Below are 20350 nucleotides of genomic sequence, written 5' to 3'. Positions count from 1 at the left end.
TGGACATTAGCTTACTTTCAAATTTAATCCATTCAGACCAATGAATAAGTCATTCAAAACCATAAACTGAGCTGACTATTTGAACTCCCTACCACCCCTTTTTTCACTTGCCATATAGCGTCCCATCTCCATGGAGGCGGACATGTGTGGTCCTCCATAAGGGGTAGGGCCTGCAGAAGCCCCTTTTCGCACCTGAAAATGGAAACAAGCAACAAAAGCTTAATGCCAAGGCTGGGGAAAGCCAGACAGACAGGTGAAAATACTGAAGGAAGACCTCTGTGGAGCTCCAAGAAAAGGAAGTCAAGCTCGACAGTGATTTAAATGTGCTGCCAGTTTCAGTTTATAGCAGTGAAGGAAGCAGAGGCAAAGATAAGATATGGTTAATGTTAAAATCAGAAGAACGATACTGATGGAATCAAGCAAACAGCATCAAGAAACATTAAAGTGGGAGACCTGTGAGTGTCCAGAACATGAGAAAAGGGGTTGCAGCAGGAGTCTATTCAAGTCAATCAAGAACAGTACAACATTTAACAAACACCCACAAGAAATGAAACCCACACCCTAAAAAATGAGACAAGTTGTTCAACCCATCTGAAAGGATAAAAATAATTGCTCCACAATAATATTTAACCTTCACCAAATGAAAACAAGATACAACTCACGAGTAAGCATCGACCAGCAGTTGGCATAATTATCCGATTTCTAGTATTTCTCCTACCAGTATTGTCATTCTATGACTAATCGTTTAAAATCTCCATTTCGCCACATTAGGAATTGATGCCTCAACATTTTTTTTTTCTGTATTTTGGAAGCTTTAACAATCCTAGAACACTGCACTTATCTGAGGCAAACAACCAAAGCTTTGTGACTGCTGTATCTCATCAGCACAGCCACAGTGGTAAGTATTTATTTTTATACATTGCCCTCCACAATTACTGGCACCCCTTGTAAAGATTAGTAAAAAGCCGTAACAGTAGAAATGGACATTTTCAGGTGAGTAGCTATTTTTTTTTATAACCAATCATTGACTTCTGAAGGTCAAAACACTTCTCCCTCATTTGGTTTGTGCGGTCTCTTATCTTTCCCATGTTGATGGATGACTAACACTGTGTCCGAAATCGCTCCCTACTTACTATATAGTGAGGTCGCCATTTTGTAGTGCTGTCCGAATGTAGTGAGAATTATTACACCCTGTATATGTAGTGCACTCAAAGAATCCCACAATGCATCATGAAAAGTAGTGTACAACCGATGTTCACTAACCAAGCATTATATCCTATCATGCATTGCAGTCACGCTGAAAGAAATCAAAAGCCTCAAATTTGATTTAATAAAAGGCAGCGGCAAAGAAGAAAAGTATTCAGCCTCGGGTTAAAAGAACTGAAAGATGCAACAGACACAAAGTACTTCGTATTTATTAAGGTGGGAAATACACTCAGTATAATATGTATTTATCACAAAAATACATGTACACATGCATATACAGCGGCATGCAAAAGTTTGGGCACCCTTGCTGAAAATGTCTGTTACTGTGAATAGTTAAGTGAGCAGAAGATGAACTGATCACCAAAAGGCAGAAAGGTAAAGACAATACATTTCTTTTCAGCGTTTTATGCAAAGATGTGTGTATAATTTTTGTTTTGTACAACTTGAGTGAAAAAAGAAAAGGAACACCATGCGAAAGTTTGGGCACCCCAATACATTTGAGTTCTCAGGTAACTTTTACCAAGGTTCCAGACCTTAATTAGCTTATTGAGCTGTGGCTTGTTCAAATTCTTCATTAGGAAAGGTCAGATGATGCAGATTTCAAAGCTGTATAAATTCTCTGACTCCTCAAACTTGTCCCTAAAATCAACAGCCATGGGCTCCTCCAAGCAACTCCCTCGCATTCTGAATAATAAAATAATTGATGCTCACAAAGCAGGAGAAGGCTACAAGAACATAGCAAAGTGTTTTCAGGTAGCTGTTTCCTCAGACTGTAATGTTAAGAAATGGCAGTTAACAGAAACAGTGGAGATCAAGGTGAGGTCTGGAAGATGAAGAAAACTTTCTGAAAGAACTGCTCGTTGGATTGCTAGAAAGGCAAATAAAAACCCCTGTTTGACTGCAAAAGACCTTCAGAAAGATTTAGCAGACCCTGGAGTGGTGGTGCACTGTTCTACTATGCAGCGACACCTGAACAAATATGACCTTCATGGAAGAGTCATCAGAAGAAAACTATTCCTGCGTCCTAGCCACAAAATTCAGCGTCTGAAGTTTGCAAATGAACATCTAAATAAGCCTGATGCATTTTGGAAACAAGTCCTGTGGACTGATGAAATCAAAATAGAACTTTTTGGCCACAATGTGCAAAGGTATGTTTGGAGAAAAAAGGGTGCCAAATTCCAAGAAAAGAACACCTCTCCGACTCTGAAGCATGGGTGTGGATCGATCATGCTTTGGGGTTGTGCTGCAGCCAGCGGCACAGGGCACATTTCATTGGTCGAGGGAAGCATGGATTCGAATAAATACCAGCAAATTCTGGAAGCAAACATCACACCATCTGTAAAAAAGTTGAAGTTAAAAAGAGGATGGGTCCTACAATAAGACGATGATCCAAAACACACCTCAAAATCTACAATGGAATACCTCAAGAGGCACAAGCTGAAGGTTTTGCCCTGGCCCTCACAGTCCCCTGACCTAAACATCATTGAAAATCTGTGGATAGATCTCAAAAGAGCAGTGCATGCAAGACAGCCCAAGAAACTTGTAGAACTGGAAGCCTTTTGCAAGGACAAATGTGTGAAAATCCCCCAGGTAAGAACTGAAAGATTATTAGCTGGCTGCAAAAAGTGTTTACAAGCTGTGATACTTGCCAAAGGGGGTGCTACTAAGTACTGACCATGCAGAGTGCCCAAACTTTTGCTTCAGGCCCTTTTCCTTTTTTGTAATTTTGAAAATGTAAAAGATGAAAATAAAAAAAGTTTTTGCTTAAAATAGAAAGGGAAAGTCATCTTTAACTTTATGCCTTTTGGAGATCATTTCCTCTTCAACTTGCTTAAAGTGCTGATGACACGTTTTTGACATCTTTGGTGATGTTTTATAACATAAAAAGTAATTCCCGATGATCCATATATTAATTCACGAAGGCGCCTATTTTACAAGTTATGATAAAAAACGCGGCTATTTGGGCAAATTTGACGGGGCTGCAACACCCAGGAGACGGAGGAGGAGCTATATGACGTCAGCAAAAGAACCTTCCTCCTAACTTACCAGTTTATTGTTGATGCGACAGGTGTTCAGTTTGTCATTATTAGTATTATTATACATTATTTTATATATATATATATATATATATATATATATATATATATATATATATATATATATATATATATAAAAGTTATTATGCCTTCGCGTTGTGTTGCCGGCTTTTGCTCCAAAACCCACAAGGATGGGGTAAGTTTATTCAAGTTTCCCAGAGATCCCAAGCTGCATGCGAAGTGGGTGAAGCAAGTCAGGTGCACTCGTGACAAGTGGGAGCCCTCACCAACATCCGTCCTGTGCTCTGAACACTTCGATTTGGATTGTTTTGACACCCTTCCCAGCTTAAAGGAATCTCTTGGGTGTTCAGTTCATCACAAACGTGTGTTACTACCATCAGCAGTGCCTACACAGTGTTGCCAGATTACTGCTGACGTTTTCCAGCCCAAAATATGTTCAAAACCCACCAAAATGCACTTGAAACCGCTCAACTGGGCAGGAAAAATCCCAATCTGGCAACACTGCCAGTATTCCGGAGGGGGTCTACTAGTAGCTATGCCGGATCCAGACAGTCCTCCTGTCAGAACACGTGTTGTGAAACGACATAAGATAAAGGTACGTAGAGCTATAGATTCTACATGATAATCATAAATGTAATCATAAAGTCGGCGTGATATCAGTCATGTATTTGCTTGTGAAAGCTTGCGGCTTTCATGTAACTGCCGCCTAGCAACGAGAGGCAAAGGGTAAAGAGGGTAGGCTATCATAGATTCTATTCGGAAGAGATCAACACAATTCTAGACTCCCAGAAGAGGAAGAGCTAGCACTAGAGAGTTCACCGGCATTTTCATGCGCCATTTCCATTGAGTAGAACCAGAGTAGAACCATAGGATGTCTATGAGTAGAACAGCCAGTGAACCGCAGCGTGTTCTCCCGCTGACGTCACAACATGGCCGCGAGCCACGGACCCAGTTTTCTTGCGCTGTGCAATTAAAAGTTGGATATTTGCGTAACAACAGCTTCTTTTCACGTAATTATAACAGAAATCTAACATGTTTGCCATGTTGTATAGTTTATTTAAGAAATTGCACAGAGTCATGTTCGTGTCATCAGCCCTTTAACTGTTCACAGTAACAGCAATTTTGACCAGGGGTGACCAAACTTTTGCATACATGCACACTTGTGTGTGTGTGTGTGTGTGTGTGTGTATATATATATATATATATATATATATATATATATATATATATATATATATATATATAGCTGGGAGGTCCGCATCATGAAATACCGTGACCAAGGTCTTGAAAATACTGACCGAGGCCTCTGGGCCAAGGTCAGTATTTTCAAGGCCGAGGTCACGGTATTTCACCATACGGACGGACCTTAAGCTAGTAAATAATATATTTATTTTTTTCTTTACCAAATTCTAACAGAAAATGAGAGCGCCCAAAAGGGAAACCATATTTAGAACAAACCTGCTACAAGCTCGTTTTCAGCTTTCTCCTGAAATGTTTTCTTTTATTTCGTCTTCATCAGGGTAGCAAAACTCGCTTTCGCTGTGAACACTGTTGTTATTGCTATCCATGCTGTAAAATTCATGCCATTATACTGAAAAATGCAAAAATAAACATTGACAAAAAATTGCGACAATGTTTGTTGTTGTTGTGAACGAGCGAGTCGCCAAAAGTCCGTAACCGGGGTCCGGATCGTAGGATTCCGGACCGCTCGCGAGTCAATCAGAGGACACGAATTGATGGAAACAGGACCGCGAAAAAAATAAATGCATGTATTTATTATTCTGAAAACCCACCAGTCGACTGACATAGCACGTTTTAATTGTGTGACAATAACGACATAAATAACAGTGCGACAGACTAGTGTCCAAAAGTGTTTTCATTTTATCAATGAGCTCACTAGGGCTGTAACGATACACCCAACTCACGATTCGATTTGTATCGCGATTTTTGACCCACGATTCGATACGCCCACGATTTTTTTAAAATGTTTTTTTAAAGTAGTAAATTTGACTTATTAACATTTACTTACTTACATTAACTATTTAATAACAAATAATTCAGACCACTGCAGAGAATGGGTAATATGTATGCAAAAATGAACAAATGTATATCCAAAGATTGTTTTATTTCTCAAAATAATACTGTTGAGCCGGAAGCTCTGTTTTTTTCGGTTCTGAAAAAGTCATTTTTCCAAATCGTGTAAATCCGTTAAGATTTTTTTTGGGGGGGGAGGTGGCTCTCTCACTGTCTCACTCTCATAGGGCCAGTGATTTTCTGTGATCGCGGAAAACAGATGGAAATTACGGAATTTTTATGGTGAAACATTGCTCGCGTGTCAAAATGTAACTGCCGCAGAAGGCTTCCGCCCAAGCAGACATGCCTTCAGTGTTGCCAGATACTGCTAACGTTTTCCACCCCAAAATATGTTCAAAACCAGCCAAAAAGCACCTAAACCTGCCCAATCTGGCAACACTGCATGCCTTTCCGGTCAAGTGATTGTGATTGGCTTGTGGCACACCTAGCCAGCCAATGAGCTGCTTGTTTACAGATTCGCTCCCCGCGTCGCAACCAGAATGGCGACCGCTTAAAAGAAATGAATGCTCTGCCAGTGGCGAGTGTAGACGTTGCGTGACTCGCAGAAGATTGTCGCAGGTCGGCGAAAAAACGACTTACTAATAGATATAAAAAAATAAAAGTAATTTAAGTAAGTTTAAAATGTAATTTAAATAAAAAGTAAAGTATTCATAAATTGAAGTTTGGAAGCGCCTCTGTTTTTGGGCTGAGGAGAAGTTTGAAAGGGTGTACCGCGATTCTGCCTTCTTGTATCGCGATACGGATCGTGGCTCTGCGTATCGCGATTTCGATTCGCATATCGTTACAGCCCTAGAGCTCACTATATAGTCCTCAAGAAAGTAATTCCCTATACAGGGAGTAGTGAACAAGTGAGTGATTTCGGACACAGGGTATTAAAGGGATTTGGCCTTTGCGTCACCTCACATTTGTTCCCCTAGTTAATCAGGACGTCATGGATTACAGCTTCAAATTTCCTACACACTCCAATCAACTCAAAAACGTACAATTTAAATGGGAAACGTGCTTCAGTTACATTGTGTTCACCATCATTTCCAGGGGTGCCAATAGTAGTGTCACATATTTTTGTTCAAAAATAATTCTTTCTTGATGAGGGGTTTCTTTTTCTCTGGATCAATTTATTTCAATTAAAAGGTTGGATTTTTCTCATTTTTTCAGTGTGAGATGAAGCTACTTCACCAAAAGGTGGATTTTTTTCAAACCCTTTTTACCAATCTTTAAAAGGGGTGCCAATAATCATGGAGGGCACTGTCTGTTGATGCCAGCTCGCAATTTGCATCCTGTAGCGGCAACCTGGTCATTAAAAGGTAACAGTACAGAGAAAAGAAAAAAAAAAAAAAAAATTCACACCAAATCAGTCCACTGGTCAGACAATCAAGCACCCATACATTCCATGAACCAATTATAATCCACATTCCCAGCTAGCTCAATCAGCAGCTACGCACAAGACAAGCTCATCGAGACGGCCTCTCTTGGCATATTAGACATAGCTTCTAATGGTAGAGATACCATCAGTCAATCCCTAAAAAAATGGACACATCGCATTAGGGCCCGACCGATAAGGGATTTTTGGTACGGATACCAATAATAATAAAAAGGTCTGGTTTCCAGTAATCGATATGATCAGTAAATACCCACCCCTCATTCAAAAAAAAATTGATAGATAGATAGATATTTATTCAAAAAGAAATGTATTAAAATATTGTGAACAGTACAAAAAGACTCAAGCAGGCCTAAACATACAGGGGGAGGGGACCACACACACACACAACAGATTAGTCAAGTGTGTTGTGATTTTCTGCTTGGCCTTGTTGGAGGAGATATTACACTGGGGAGCATCAACACCACTGCTGGGAAAGTAATCCCACGTTTTAGAAGTCATCTGGAAACATGTATATTTATTAGTTGTGTGTTTTCAAGATATAGCCTACTTATTTAAAAAAAAAAAAATTATATATACACATGGGTCTGTCTCAGAAACTGGGTACTGTGGGGGTCCCCCACTAAATATACTCACAGTCAATAAACTATACGGTTTTGAATGGTGATGATGGTTTTAATTTGAAATAAAATGATGAAAGAAATAATACAGATAAAACTAAATCTTTGATGTGAATACTCTATTCAGAATTTGGCAAAAATTCTGCAAATTTGTGGAAAAATGGCCGCTTGATCTGGGACATGATAAACGGTTGACTACATCACATTCCCTTAAAGGAACAGTCCACCGTACTTCCATAATGAAATATGTTCTTTTCTGAATTGAGACGAGCTGCTCCGTACCTCTCCGAGCTTTGCGCGACCTCCCAGTCAGTCAGACGCAGTCAGACGCGCTGTCACTCCTGTTAGCAATGTAGCTAGGCTCAGCATGGCCAATGGTATTTTTTGGGGCTGTAGTTAGATGCGACCAAACTCTTCCGCGTTTTTCCTGTTTACATAGGTTTATATGACCAGTGACATGAAACAAAGTTCAGTTACACAAATTGAAACGTAGCGATTTTCTATGCTATGGAAAGTCCGCACTATAATGACAGGCGTACTAACACCTTCTGCACGCTTCGACAGCGCATTGATACCTTCACTCAGAGGAAGTGAAGGTGAGCCTAGCTACATTGCTAACAGGAGTGACAGCGCGTCTGACTGACTGGGAGGTCGCGCAAAGCTCGGAGAGGTACGGATCAGCTTGTCTCAATTCAGAGAAGAACATATTTCATTATGGAAGTACGGTGGACTGTTCCTTTAAAAAGGTTGCAGTCCACTGAAAAGTCTACAGTTATCACTAATTCCATTTTAAGTTGTAACTTTACACACCTAAGGATTGGTGCGCTCACAGAATAATCATAACCGTAATAAAACATCATGCAAAATATTTGATCACCGTTGTAACTCCATTTTTCGCATACCCAAAACCAATACGATCGTGTGTTTTGATCTAAACGGAAAGCCTCAGGGTCGAGGTCACTACCTCACCAAAAGTAGTAACTTAAAATCATTACGCCATACAAAAATTTAGTTATAAATCTGCGATTTTGTTTTTTAAAATGAAAGCTGAAAGTAGCTGAAAGAATATGTTTCTTACAGAATATGTTACAATGGTAGCTGGTCTTGTATGAATTTCTGAGCTATAAAATGAGTTGTGGTCTATTTTTTACCGTAGCGTGTTATTTGTGTGCGGGGAAGGACACACATTAACAATTTGCATGTGTAGAATGGAATTTTCCACTCCAACAGTTAGAAGTTGATCATGCTTCCATTTGCGGTCTTTGTTACGCGGGTGATCTGTTCGGACGTTATCACTGAAAAGGTGAGTTTTGACAGTTTTATTTTGTTTTAGTCTTGCAGTATAAGGCAATAGAATGTTTCTTTTTCATCTTACTTTCATATTTCGTAGTGTTTGCGTATTTTTGGCCAATATTTTGCAACCATGGTCAATTTAGATCAAACTTTTGATAGAATCTACGGCCAGTCATTTTGCCATGATGACGGATTTGAACATTCGGTCGTAATGGGCCACATTATCAGCTTAGTTCTAGGCATTTCATATTGAATAACTTTATTTGACATTAGCATTTGATGACCATCGGGCCTAGCTGTGAAGAATTGATATTTATGAGGAATTAGAGAATTTAACATTTTTCACACTTTCGTAATACGGAAACGGCCACATGTAATCATTTATGACGAGAGTGAGCTTTTAAACCATAAAATGGGAACAAGATTTTATTACGATAAGGTGGCCGACCGTTTCATTTCCTTTCAGAAGCGATAATAACGGACAGAGCTGAGACAAGTTGACGTGATTGAGAAATAACGGAATTAATGATTTTCTCACGTTCGTAACAAAGTGGTCAGCCGTCTGAGATCGTGCTTCCTTATTACGAGAGTGAACTTGTAACCATAAAGAGTGAATGAGAATAATTTTTTTGAAAATATGTCCCCAACTGTTTCAGTTCCTCACAGAAATGATAATCACGCAGTTAGCTGAGAAGAATTGATATTGTGAGCAACTGTGGAATTAACGATTTTATCTTACGTTCATAAAACATAGAAGTGGTCGGCTGTCTGTGCCTCCTTGTATTTAAAGCCCCTCTTTCACAGATTATAGGCGAAACTGATTGAAATTTCATAATCAAGGAAAAATCACATATTTATTCTATATCTCCATAGTTCTTTGTATGTAATTGATCAGGATGAGAAAATGGATCGTTTTGACGGTATGCATTATTGAAAGGGTCATTTTTAACAGTATCACTGATACTGCTTATATTTCACTGTCATTTTGCAAACAGTCATATTTCACCATATCAAATACCCAAAATGTATCATATTATTCATATTTAAGTGAATAATCAATTCAGTCATCATAACTTGGAATTTTTAACCCAAGCAATCAAAAAGAGGAAATTTATTCAATATTTTCACTCATCTGTGAAGGGGCTTTAATTCTTCATGATGTAGTTTATATGTAAATCAATTTTACAAAAACATTTGAATTGTAATCAAAATACAATTTAAGTTGTGAGAATGATTACATTTTAATGCAGTGTGTAAATCTGCAACTTGTTCAGATGTGATGTAAGTAATGATATCTTCACTGTAAAAAGAAACTAGTAAAGAAAAAACACATTCCCATGTTACATTAGTGATGAAAAAAGCAAATAACTGAATAAATCAATGGGATATCGTGTGACAGTTTCAAACTTTGGTCTGTGTATTACTATTATGCTAATTGATAATTTAGTATAAAATAAGGGGTGTATCTACATGACATCCTGCAGACACAACAAAGTAAAGTTTAATAAAATACATGATAACTGATGAACATTCAAAACTAAGGAGTAAAATTTAAAAATAATGATAAATATATGTTTTTGTTTTCTGTCCAATAATTGCACTTAAAGAAACAAAATATATATGTACAGAAAAAGATATTCCTTGGTTATTAAAGAGGGTTTTTAAATGCATACATGTTTCCATGTTACGCGAGTGAACTTCAGAACATCATTAACATTTTCCACAGTGGAGGCCAGATAAAGCAAGATGCTATCTTTATTCTCATTAAACATGACAAAAGAAACATTGAGTGTTAAGTAAATGCAAAAACAAAAAATAGTAAAACTAGAAAATTTATTTTTTGACCAGAATGTCCCAAATGAGAGACCAGTTTCTGAGACGGACCCACATATATTTAATCCGGGCAGCACGGTGGTGTAGTGGTTAGCACTGTCACCTCACAGCAAAAAGGTTCTGGGTTTGAGCCCAGTGGCCGGCGAGGGGCTTTCTGTGTGGAGTTTGCATGTTCTCCCCGTGTCCGCGTGGGTTTCCTCCGGGTGCTCCGGTTTCCCCCACAGTCCAAAGACATGCAGGTTAGGTTAACTGGTGACTCTAAATTGACCGTAGGTGTGAATGAGAGTGTGAATGGTTGTCTGTGTCTATGTGTCAGCCCTGTGATGACCTGGCGACTTGTCCAGGGTGTACCCCGCCTTTCACCCGTAGTCAGCTGGGATAGGCTCCAGCTTGCCTGCGACCCTGTAGAACAGGATAAGCGGCTACAGATAATGGATGGATGGATGGATGGATGGATGGATGGATGGATGGATATATTTAATCCGCCTTCAGTACACAAATAGAGATATATGCAATAATTTATCTATGAAATACTTTAGGACACTATTCTTTTATTTATACAGAAACTGCAGAAACTGTACAAAAATTAATTTCAATCCTAAAATATATATGAATTGTTATATATATCAAAACGCCTTCTTCATCTGTTTGACATTGTTGCTTATAGTCTTTTTTTTCTAGTTTAAATCGTTTCCCTCAGCCCCTGACGTACTCAAAACACAGAGAATAGCTTGCTGTTGTCACATGAGGCACAAAGGTGTCTTGTCGGTCTATAGCTAGCAAACGTCCATCAGAAAGCATCTCGCACTGTTCATTCACACAAATTGACGGGCTGTCTAGGGGTTCTACTCATTACAACTGAAATAAGAACATTTCAAGGTAACAAGTTTTGATTTTTTTTTTTTTGGTAAGTAGCTGTATTTAAACAGGATAAGTTTATAGGATAGCTGACCTTTGTTCTAGAATGTAATAGCATTGTTCTACTAACATTACTTGACTAATTACACGCTTCTGAATGAAAAACTAGTATTGTGTAAAACACATTGTTTACAAAGGTCAACTAATACATGTCACTGTTGAAACTCTAGTCTCAAACATTAGCTTTTATCTTTGTTTGATTGTGGCTAGCTTAGCATGTTACTTCAAATAATGCTTAGCTTGCGCGTTTGGTTGTTGAATGTGTGAGAATTTGGACTTATTGTGCGAGTGGCAGTTAATATCGTGCATGTGAAATAATACAATTTGCTCATGAGCACGTTTTATTGCGCTTGCGACATGTGACAAATCTGACGCCATAGGATGCAGCTAGTTTACGAACTTAGACAGCGAACTCTGGACACTGGAATTTCTTAGTAAACATATGCAAGTAAATGTATTTGTTCTATAAAGACAAAAGGCTAATCTAACATAAGCTCAATCGTTTTTATAAATAAAAAGAGCATTTACCTTCGCTTGAGGTTCACAAACATGCTGGATTATGTGGCCCATTTCTGCTCATCAAAGCCGCACATGTGAATCCTTCAGGCTAACTGGCTGGTTGCGTAACTCAGAATAAAGGTGCCTTCTTGGCCTTTGATATCAAGGAGGTCATTAAGCACCATTATTTATTGATGTATCGGTCGGGCCCTACACCACATTGCCTCTATTCCCCCCCACACAAAAAAAAAGGCAGTTCATGCTCCTGACCATGAACAGATGGCTTTTTTTTTTTTGGTAACATACATCATTTGGAGTAATTTCCAGTGTAGATTGTGCTGATGTGTGACCATGAGGTGGCAGTAAAGAGCAATGTGCAGTGTTAATCAGTCATAAACACACAAACACAGGTGTAAGCATTGGCTGCCCAGGCAAAAGCGGCAGGCTACCAGGACAAAAAGAGACAAAAAGGCTGAGAGTTAACACAGAGGTCAAAAAGGTCAGAGTTCAGGGATCAGGCGAGCCACTCACACTTACGCTGGTGCTGAGGGGCTGCAGGTGGCCGCTCAGGGAGTCCAGTGCTGGGCCGAGGGCTTTGGGGGCGGCCACTCCGGGCTCGTACATCGAGAAGGCCTGCCTGTCCCTCCGCAGAGGAGCTGAGGAGGGCGGAGCCAAGCTCAACTCCCCACTGCCTACTCCTCCTGCCCCTCTTACCCCGGTGGGCCAAAGGGCCGGGTTGCCACCCCCCAGAGCCCCCGCAGGCCCAGCCTGAGCCCCCCTTAGAGCTACGTTCTCCGTCTGCATCCGCGAAATCTATAGGGATGAAGGGGTGGGGGTGGGGGGTCAGCCAGAGTCGCACACACAAACATAAAACACATAAAACACAAAGAGTCGTTCCAACACATGGGCTTGAGAAGTACAAGTACGGGCTTCATCATGCTGAGAGAACATTGTCAAAATGGTGGAGGGGGGATGGAGCCATTAGAGTGGAAGAGAGTGAATAGTAGTCAGTCATTCTCATGGTGGGTTTAACACATACTGTAAATCACATACATGTGCACAGACTCGTTGTCGAGTGTTGGGCAGGTCTGCAATATCACAATGTTTGTGTACAAGAGTGAGCGAAATACTGGCCATCTATGAATTATCAAGGGACTCAACGAACAAACAAGCAGTAACAAACAGACAACAAATATCTGATTATCTATACCTGACTATTTTCACATAATTAAGACTGATTCACAGCCATTACAACAAACAACCACAAGACTAAAAATAAATCTGACAAGGTAAAGAAACAAGGGCTAATTTGACCATTACAGCCTGTAGTCTTCCAATCTGAATATCCACTTCATTAGCAACCACAACCCCAATTCCAAAAAAGTTGGGACGCAGTGAAAAACGGAAATAAACACACAATGCAATAATTTGCAAATCCTTTTCAACCTATATTAAAATGAACACAGTACAAAGACAAGATATTTAATGTTGAATTTCATCAACTTTGTGGGTTTTTTAAACATACACTCATTTTGAAATTGATGCCTGCAACACATTCCAAAAAAGTTGGGTCAAGGGCCTGTGTTACGTCACCTCTTCTTTTAAAAACCTCTGAGTAAGCGATTGGGAACTGAGGATATTAATGTTTAAGTTTTGAACGTGAAATTCTTTTCCGTTCTTGCTTAATATACAACTTCAGTTGCTCAACAGTCAGGGGTCTCTCGTTGTATTTTGTGCTTCATTTTTATTTTTTCAATGGAATTCAAGAAGGCCAGTTTAGCACCTGTACTCTCTTACTCCAAAGCCACACTGTTGTAACATGTGCAAAAGGCAGCCTGGCATTGTCTTGCTGGGATAAGCAGGGATGTCCCTGAAAAAGACATCGTCTGGATGGCAGCATGTGCTGCTCCAAATACTGTATATACCTTTCAGAACTAAATGGTGCCTTCACAGATATGCAAGTTACCCATACTATGGGCACTAACACACCCCCATACCATCATAGATGCTGGCTTTTGAACTTTGTGCTGGTAATAATCTGGATGATCCCTTTCTTCTTTAGCCCGGAGTACATCACATCCGTGATTTCCAAAAACCTTTCGAAATGCGGACTCAGACAACAGCACACGTTTCCATTTTGTGTCAGTCCATCTCAGATGAGCTCGGGCCCAGAGAATTCAGCAGCATTTCTGGTTGTTATTGATGTATGGCTTTCGCTTTACATGGTAGAAGCAGCAACAAATTGAGTTTACCGATAACGGTTTTCCAAAGTGTTCCCGAGCCCATATAGTAATATCCTTTATACAGCTGTGTCAGTTTTTAATGCAGTGCCACCTGAGGGATTGATGGTCACGGGTGTTCAATGTCGGTTTTTGGACTCTCTTTTTATGTGCAGAGATTGGCTTCTCTGAAACTCTTGATGATGATGATGATGATATGGATTGTAGATGAAGAAATCCCAAAATTTCTAGCAATTATTTACATTTTTAGAATCGGAATTGTAACATTTACACACTGAATTATGGCCTTTTTGAAGTGGCCTGATTAGCATGGGCTCTAAGCGTTCAGTAATCTGTCCCTGATCCTATAGGTTTGTTTGTTACATGCTTATACCTCTTTCTGAAGCCTCCTCAGCTCTTCGCTCAAGTTGTTGTTGACCTTCATGAGCTGCTGGACTTTAGCCTCAGATGAGGCCAGGGCTTTCTTCACCTCCAGATATTCTTGCAGCGTGATGGGCCCATCTGACAGATCAGAAGAGTCCATGCTCTGAAATAAATAAACCAAAAGATACATCAAAAGAGATCATAGTATTTCAATGTCACCAGTGTTTCCCACAGTCTACTGGAATAATGTTGCTTAGAAAACAGTATAATTTTATATCAACATCATAATTTATGTTTAATTTTATAGTGTGGTACTGTTATTTGCAGGAGTCCAAGTGACTGGAGGAAGAAAGTTGATAGGTTTGGGGGTGAGAGAGATAGAAAGAAAGTCAGAAAAAGAGACCGACAAAGAGAGAGAGAGAGATGGGGGTCTGTGGGAAACCCTATTTGCCAAATGTTGTTCAACTAGACTATCCAAAAGCATTCCATGTTCATGAGACAGAATATCTTCATATTCCAGTCACCATTCAATCTGTGAGAAAGAAAAAAAAAAAGTGTTGGCCCTTTGATAAGCGTACCAGCTTTTGGTTTGGGTCTCCCAAATATTTAACCCATTTTCAAAAAAAAAAAAAAAAATGCACAGGTTGCATCAGATTTAGACCAGTAAATCTAAAGTTAGAAACAAATTGCATGCTACTTAAAATCATCTAACAAAATCGTCAAGTGGTGGCAGTTTCCATATATTTGCTATTTAAAATGAGCCTGTCTGTTAGTCGCAGTCAGAGGTTTATGGGTTTACATGAGCCACTGGTGAAAATCTCTTATCCAGTAGATATGTTCATATCCGGTTTGAAATCTCATTATCTGTAGCCGCTTTATCCTGTTCTACAGGGTCGCAGGCAAGCTGGAGCCCATCCCAGCTGACTACGGGCAAAAGGCTGAGTACACCCTGGACAAGTCGCCAGGTCATCACAGGGCTGACACATAGACACAGACAACCATTCACACTCACGGTCAATTTAGAGTCACCAGTTAACCTAACCTTCATGTCTTTGGACTGTGGGGGAAACCGGAGCACCCGGAGGAAACCCACACAGACACAGGGAGAACATGCAAACTCCGCACAGAAAGACCCTCGCCGGCCACGGGGCTCGAACCCAGACCTTCTTGCTGTGAGGCGACAGCGCTAACCACTACACCACCGTGCTGCCAAAGTCCTTCCTGCGCCATGTGGCGCATCGGGTGGCGCCGATCTCCGTTTCCGTGGCCCTCGGCCTCTCGCCTATTACATAGCTAGGGTTACAGTGGGGGGCTAGTCCTCTGGTAACCACAAGAGTTTAACTCCCCACTCGCATCTGTATTGCAGCGTGCCTTGCCAGATGGTAGTAGGTACCATTTTTATGATGGTCTTTGGTATGATCCGACCGTGAATAGAACTCACGATCTCCCGATCGAGAGGCGGACACGCTACCACTAGCCGGTTGGTTTGAAATCATGATGAAGAATAAACTGATGTGTTTGCCTGAAAACATTATTTGGTGCAATACTTCTGCACATAAAGTACACATGAGCATTCCCACTGCCTGATGACATTTTATAAAGGACCTGGATAACGTGCCGCTCTTCCACATCACTTTTACGCGCGAGTTCAAAAATACTCTATAAATCTGATGTTTCTAAGCAGCTGAAGCTTTATCATCTACACTCTTTTATATAGGGAGTTTGTGGGTTATGCTTATCAGCATAGCAGATAGCTACTATGCAGTACTATGGAACCAATTGCCAGAGGACATTAAAAATGCTCCTGCTGTTGGCAGCTTCAAATCTAGGTTAAAGACCAAGCTGTTTTCAGATGCTTTCTGTTAAATAATTAATATTTTTACATTTTTTATAATCTTTACTTTCTCTGCATGTTTTAAATTTACTTTAATTTTATTCTATTTTATTCCGCTGGTTTCTTTTTCTCCTTTTTTCTTTTTGGCATTTTATTATTTTATTTCTACTATTGTTTAATTCTTATTATTTTCTTTTAATTCTTTTAATTAATTGTTTTAGAATAAAAATAAAATTATTTTATGTAATTTTATTTCTCTATTGTTTACTGTTTTTGTTTCTGTAAAGCACATTGAACTGCCATTGTGTATGAAATGTGCTATATAAATAAACTTGCCTTGCCTTGCAGATACAGATAGACAGGAACCGACAGTATAAAATAAATGTGCTGTGAGATTATAAAGTACAACCAAGAAGTTTTGCTCTTACACTTGCTAATCAATAACAGAGTGTCACATCGATGTGCACAATAAAGCTTTTATTCTATAGATCATATCTATCTATTATATTTCATATCCTGGGTCACAAATACTTGAGCCGTGTCACAAACCGCACAAAATAATTTCCGTTACACCACTGAATCATTACTATTTAGACATACGTCTTGGTGCAGATTGTGTGGTTTGGGATGCAGCCCTGAATTCTCTCTAAAGATGTATTGACTTGGCACTTGCAGCCATGAGATTAATCTGCACAGAAGGGTGCAGTACATCCCACGATATGAATGTTCTTCCCCAGTACAACAAAGCAACAGGGTTTTTCTAAAAGAGAGAGTACCAATACCCAAAACATAAATGCAGCATATTTAAATAAGTTTCCGAATAAATCAACATGTGCCTTCACACCAGCCGCACAGCAGGCGAAGATGTTTTCTCATCTTGGGCCTTTTTTCCATTAAGAATCTGAACAATACAGATTTCTTTAAAAAAAATCTAAACTGTGCTAGGAAATCTCCAGGACTAAGCAGGATAATAAGCATTCTCTCAGCCAGGCCACTTCCTGTGTGGGGAGGGAGCATGTTCAGACACAAGACACAGCTTCCTCTTTCCAGCTGCAGAACAATAGCTCACTGTCATCATTACTTATTTGGCCTTTTCATCATTCTACAAGTATGAGGTAGGGCTGCAGATTCTCCTGCAATGCATGCTGGGACAGGCTGCAAGTTGTGACCCAGCTTGCTGCTGCTCTATAGCCCACGGTGACTAAATCATATTAGGGGTTGGTAATTTGATGATGTATCATAACACAATAACGTCATGATACAATTTTGTTGAAGCATCCTCATTAGGATTCCTTTGTTCCTTGCTATAGCAATGTAACGGACTCAACATTAAAAACTACTCGACCCAGGAAAAAGCAGACCCTCAAATTAATCAAAAGCTATAAATAAATATTAAGGTTTTCAGTCTAGCTATCGAAATATTTCAAAGAAATACTGCTGCTGACGACGTGTCCGATTTCAATACTTTGTCGAAATCCTTGCTTAAGGCTCACTCACAACCCGCCGTATGTGCTATTACGGGCGGTCTATGGTAAAAAAAAAAAATTGGGGGCAAAACCATGCTTGAGGCTTGTGTGTGTTCAGCGCCGTAGAAGGTCGCAGACTGGCCATGGAGACATTTGGTCCTGCACATGCAAATTCTACGGGTCTTGCGAAAAATCAAGAACGCATACACTACGTACGGGACCCGTACTCCTTTTGTACGCCTGAACCAAGTCAGCAGCACGGCTAGTAGGGGCTTCGTGATGACAGTAAGACACACAGTCATGGTACAAGTGACGTGCCTCAGAAGTACTACACAAGTATTCCACACTTGCTATTTGTGTGGCCCACAAGACAGAAGTACATCTCACTTTCTACCCCCATGTGTGGCGTGCACACGACACAAGGGGCAAGACTCTGGGTAGGGAGGAACCCATCATGTAATGTGTAGCATTGTAGAAGGGGAGAAGATGGCTGTTGCCATACCGCCGCAATGACTGAGGGAGTGGGACCTTTATAAGCAGATGACAGAAGCTGAGGAGCAGCACGACGCGATCTTGCTCTTCAGCCGAAAGACAGATGCAGAATGCTGCAGACACGCTGGTTTTATACCCACTCCTGGCTTGCGTCACACGCAAGTCAGGAGTGATTGTCACGTGCTAATCGCACGCGTCACACACGCTTCACAAGTGCGGCCCATACTCCTAGCGCAGGAAACTGGTGAAATGCAAGTCACACGCACTCCACACTCACTGAACACACGTGTCAGACATACGCTTTCCACGGGCTAACAGCGCAATTTTTCTCACGCCCCGAGGAAGTCAGGCGTGCAACCTGTACTTGACAAATACTTTGCCCGTACTCCTCCCCCAAACTTTCCCCCGGGTTCACCGCTGCGAGATACCAAACCCTGCGACCCGTGCGCATCCAAAACACTTACGGCAGGTTGTGAATGTGGCATTAGTTGTACATCGGTCCATACTTGGCTTGTTTTCTTGTTAAAGTTTTCACAATGGAAGGGACTGCAGGTGCATTCATGTGGGCTTTTAATATGTGGGCTTTTAATATTGACTAGCTGACTGTCAATGGCAGAAACCAGATAATATGACCATGAATAGGAAGCATAAAAAAAGAAACCGCGAAAAGGGGAAAAAACAACAACATTGGGAAGTGGATTTTACTGAAGTGGGCTTTTCTACAAATAAACCCTTGTGACAAACTTCTAAAATGTAAGGGGCAACCTCTACTATATATTTGAATGATGCCATTTGGACGAGGATTATCCTGGTTTTTGTCACTGCTGTCATGTTTGGCTCCATAGAGGTTTGATTCAGCCAAGGTTGTGGCACTGTACAGGTCTCTCTTGGTTACGTATTCAGACGTCTGGCTATTTCTGGTCAATAATGTCCACACAGCACGCCAAACAATTCTAAGTCTGCATGTCTTGAATGTGGTATTAAAAGATGAACCAACTGTTTCAATTAGCAGAACTTTTTCCCAGCATATACTCAGTACCTGTACTGCTGAAACATTAGGGACCATCACTAAAGTGCAGCGACTGCCTGCTCCACAGGAGCTATGAAATGCAAGCCAAACCAACCAAAGACTTCGACCATGTGGTTGGAATAAATCTATACTCATTTTTATTAATTCTGGACCAAAAAAATAAATAAAACATTAAAAAAAAAAAACACCCACAACAATACCACCTTTAGTGACCCTTGCTGGAGTTGTGTTAGCAAAAGCTCTGCAAAATATTTAACACAGTGATATCTTTAAATATTGTGCTAGGATATATATTTTTTTATTCTACATTACCCACTGCTAGATATAAAGCTTAAAAAAAAAAACCTCAAACAACAAAAGAAGACCTTTTGTTACTCATGCTTTTCTGATGAGCCTCAGACCAAACCATTTTTATTCCAGCAGAATGATGTTCATGTTGAAGAGCTGACCTTAGCACGGTTGTTGCGCTGAGCGTTGGTGTTGTTCTGTGCAGTTATTTCACTGTCTGTGTCCTCATCTGAAGCTACACTATCATAGTCGTGCTGGTCATCGTCTGCCTGGCTCACGTCTAGAGGCTCTGAAACACTCAGCAGTGTTAAAACACACAAATACACACAAGCACATAGAGACAGAGCTGGCGAGATCATTTCATCCTCAAGCTACCAGCTCTACTTTATTATTTTAAGCTAATATGTACAGTAAACAGAATATCATCTTCTGCATCTGTAATACATAGATTACCAGTGAAATATTTCAACACATTTCCCTATACTGAGAAAAGAACAGAAAACCCATTTACTCAAATTTTAGTTACAATGGAAGTCTAAGAGCACCAGGCCAGAACACAGGGGCTTGGTGTCAGTAAATGCCACCAGTAAACGCAATCCATAGCACTTAGAGCAATGGTTTTCAAACAGTGTTGCTTTAGGATCCACATTTCTTGTTGGACATTAAGTCGTAACCCAACATTACACTAGAGCTATTTATCATATGGAAGTAAACAAAGAAATGCATATTACATTTTGTAC

At 40.2% G+C, this 20350-nt stretch overlaps 1 protein-coding gene across 3 annotated transcripts in view; it reads right to left on the bottom strand.

The window, feature by feature from the left end:
* git1 (G protein-coupled receptor kinase interacting ArfGAP 1) overlaps window positions 1–20350 on the bottom strand; it is a 70993-nt gene that overhangs the window by 8077 nt on the left and 42566 nt on the right. For 2 of the 3 annotated variants that reach the window (XM_060944087.1, XM_060944089.1), the window contains 4 exons: window positions 19772–19899; window positions 14511–14663; window positions 12429–12710; window positions 112–192 (listed from right to left, as the gene is read on the bottom strand). In XM_060944087.1, coding sequence (XP_060800070.1) covers window positions 112–192; window positions 12429–12710; window positions 14511–14663; window positions 19772–19899 — 644 coding nt within the window. The remainder of the gene's footprint in view (window positions 1–111; window positions 193–12428; window positions 12711–14510; window positions 14664–19771; window positions 19900–20350) is intronic. The other variant, XM_060944088.1, reaches the window with a different exon arrangement.

This window comes from Neoarius graeffei, chromosome 17 (assembly GCF_027579695.1).
Source record: "Neoarius graeffei isolate fNeoGra1 chromosome 17, fNeoGra1.pri, whole genome shotgun sequence".
NCBI lineage: Eukaryota > Metazoa > Chordata > Actinopteri > Siluriformes > Ariidae > Neoarius > Neoarius graeffei.
This window is presented reverse-complemented; position numbering and strand designations above follow the sequence as displayed.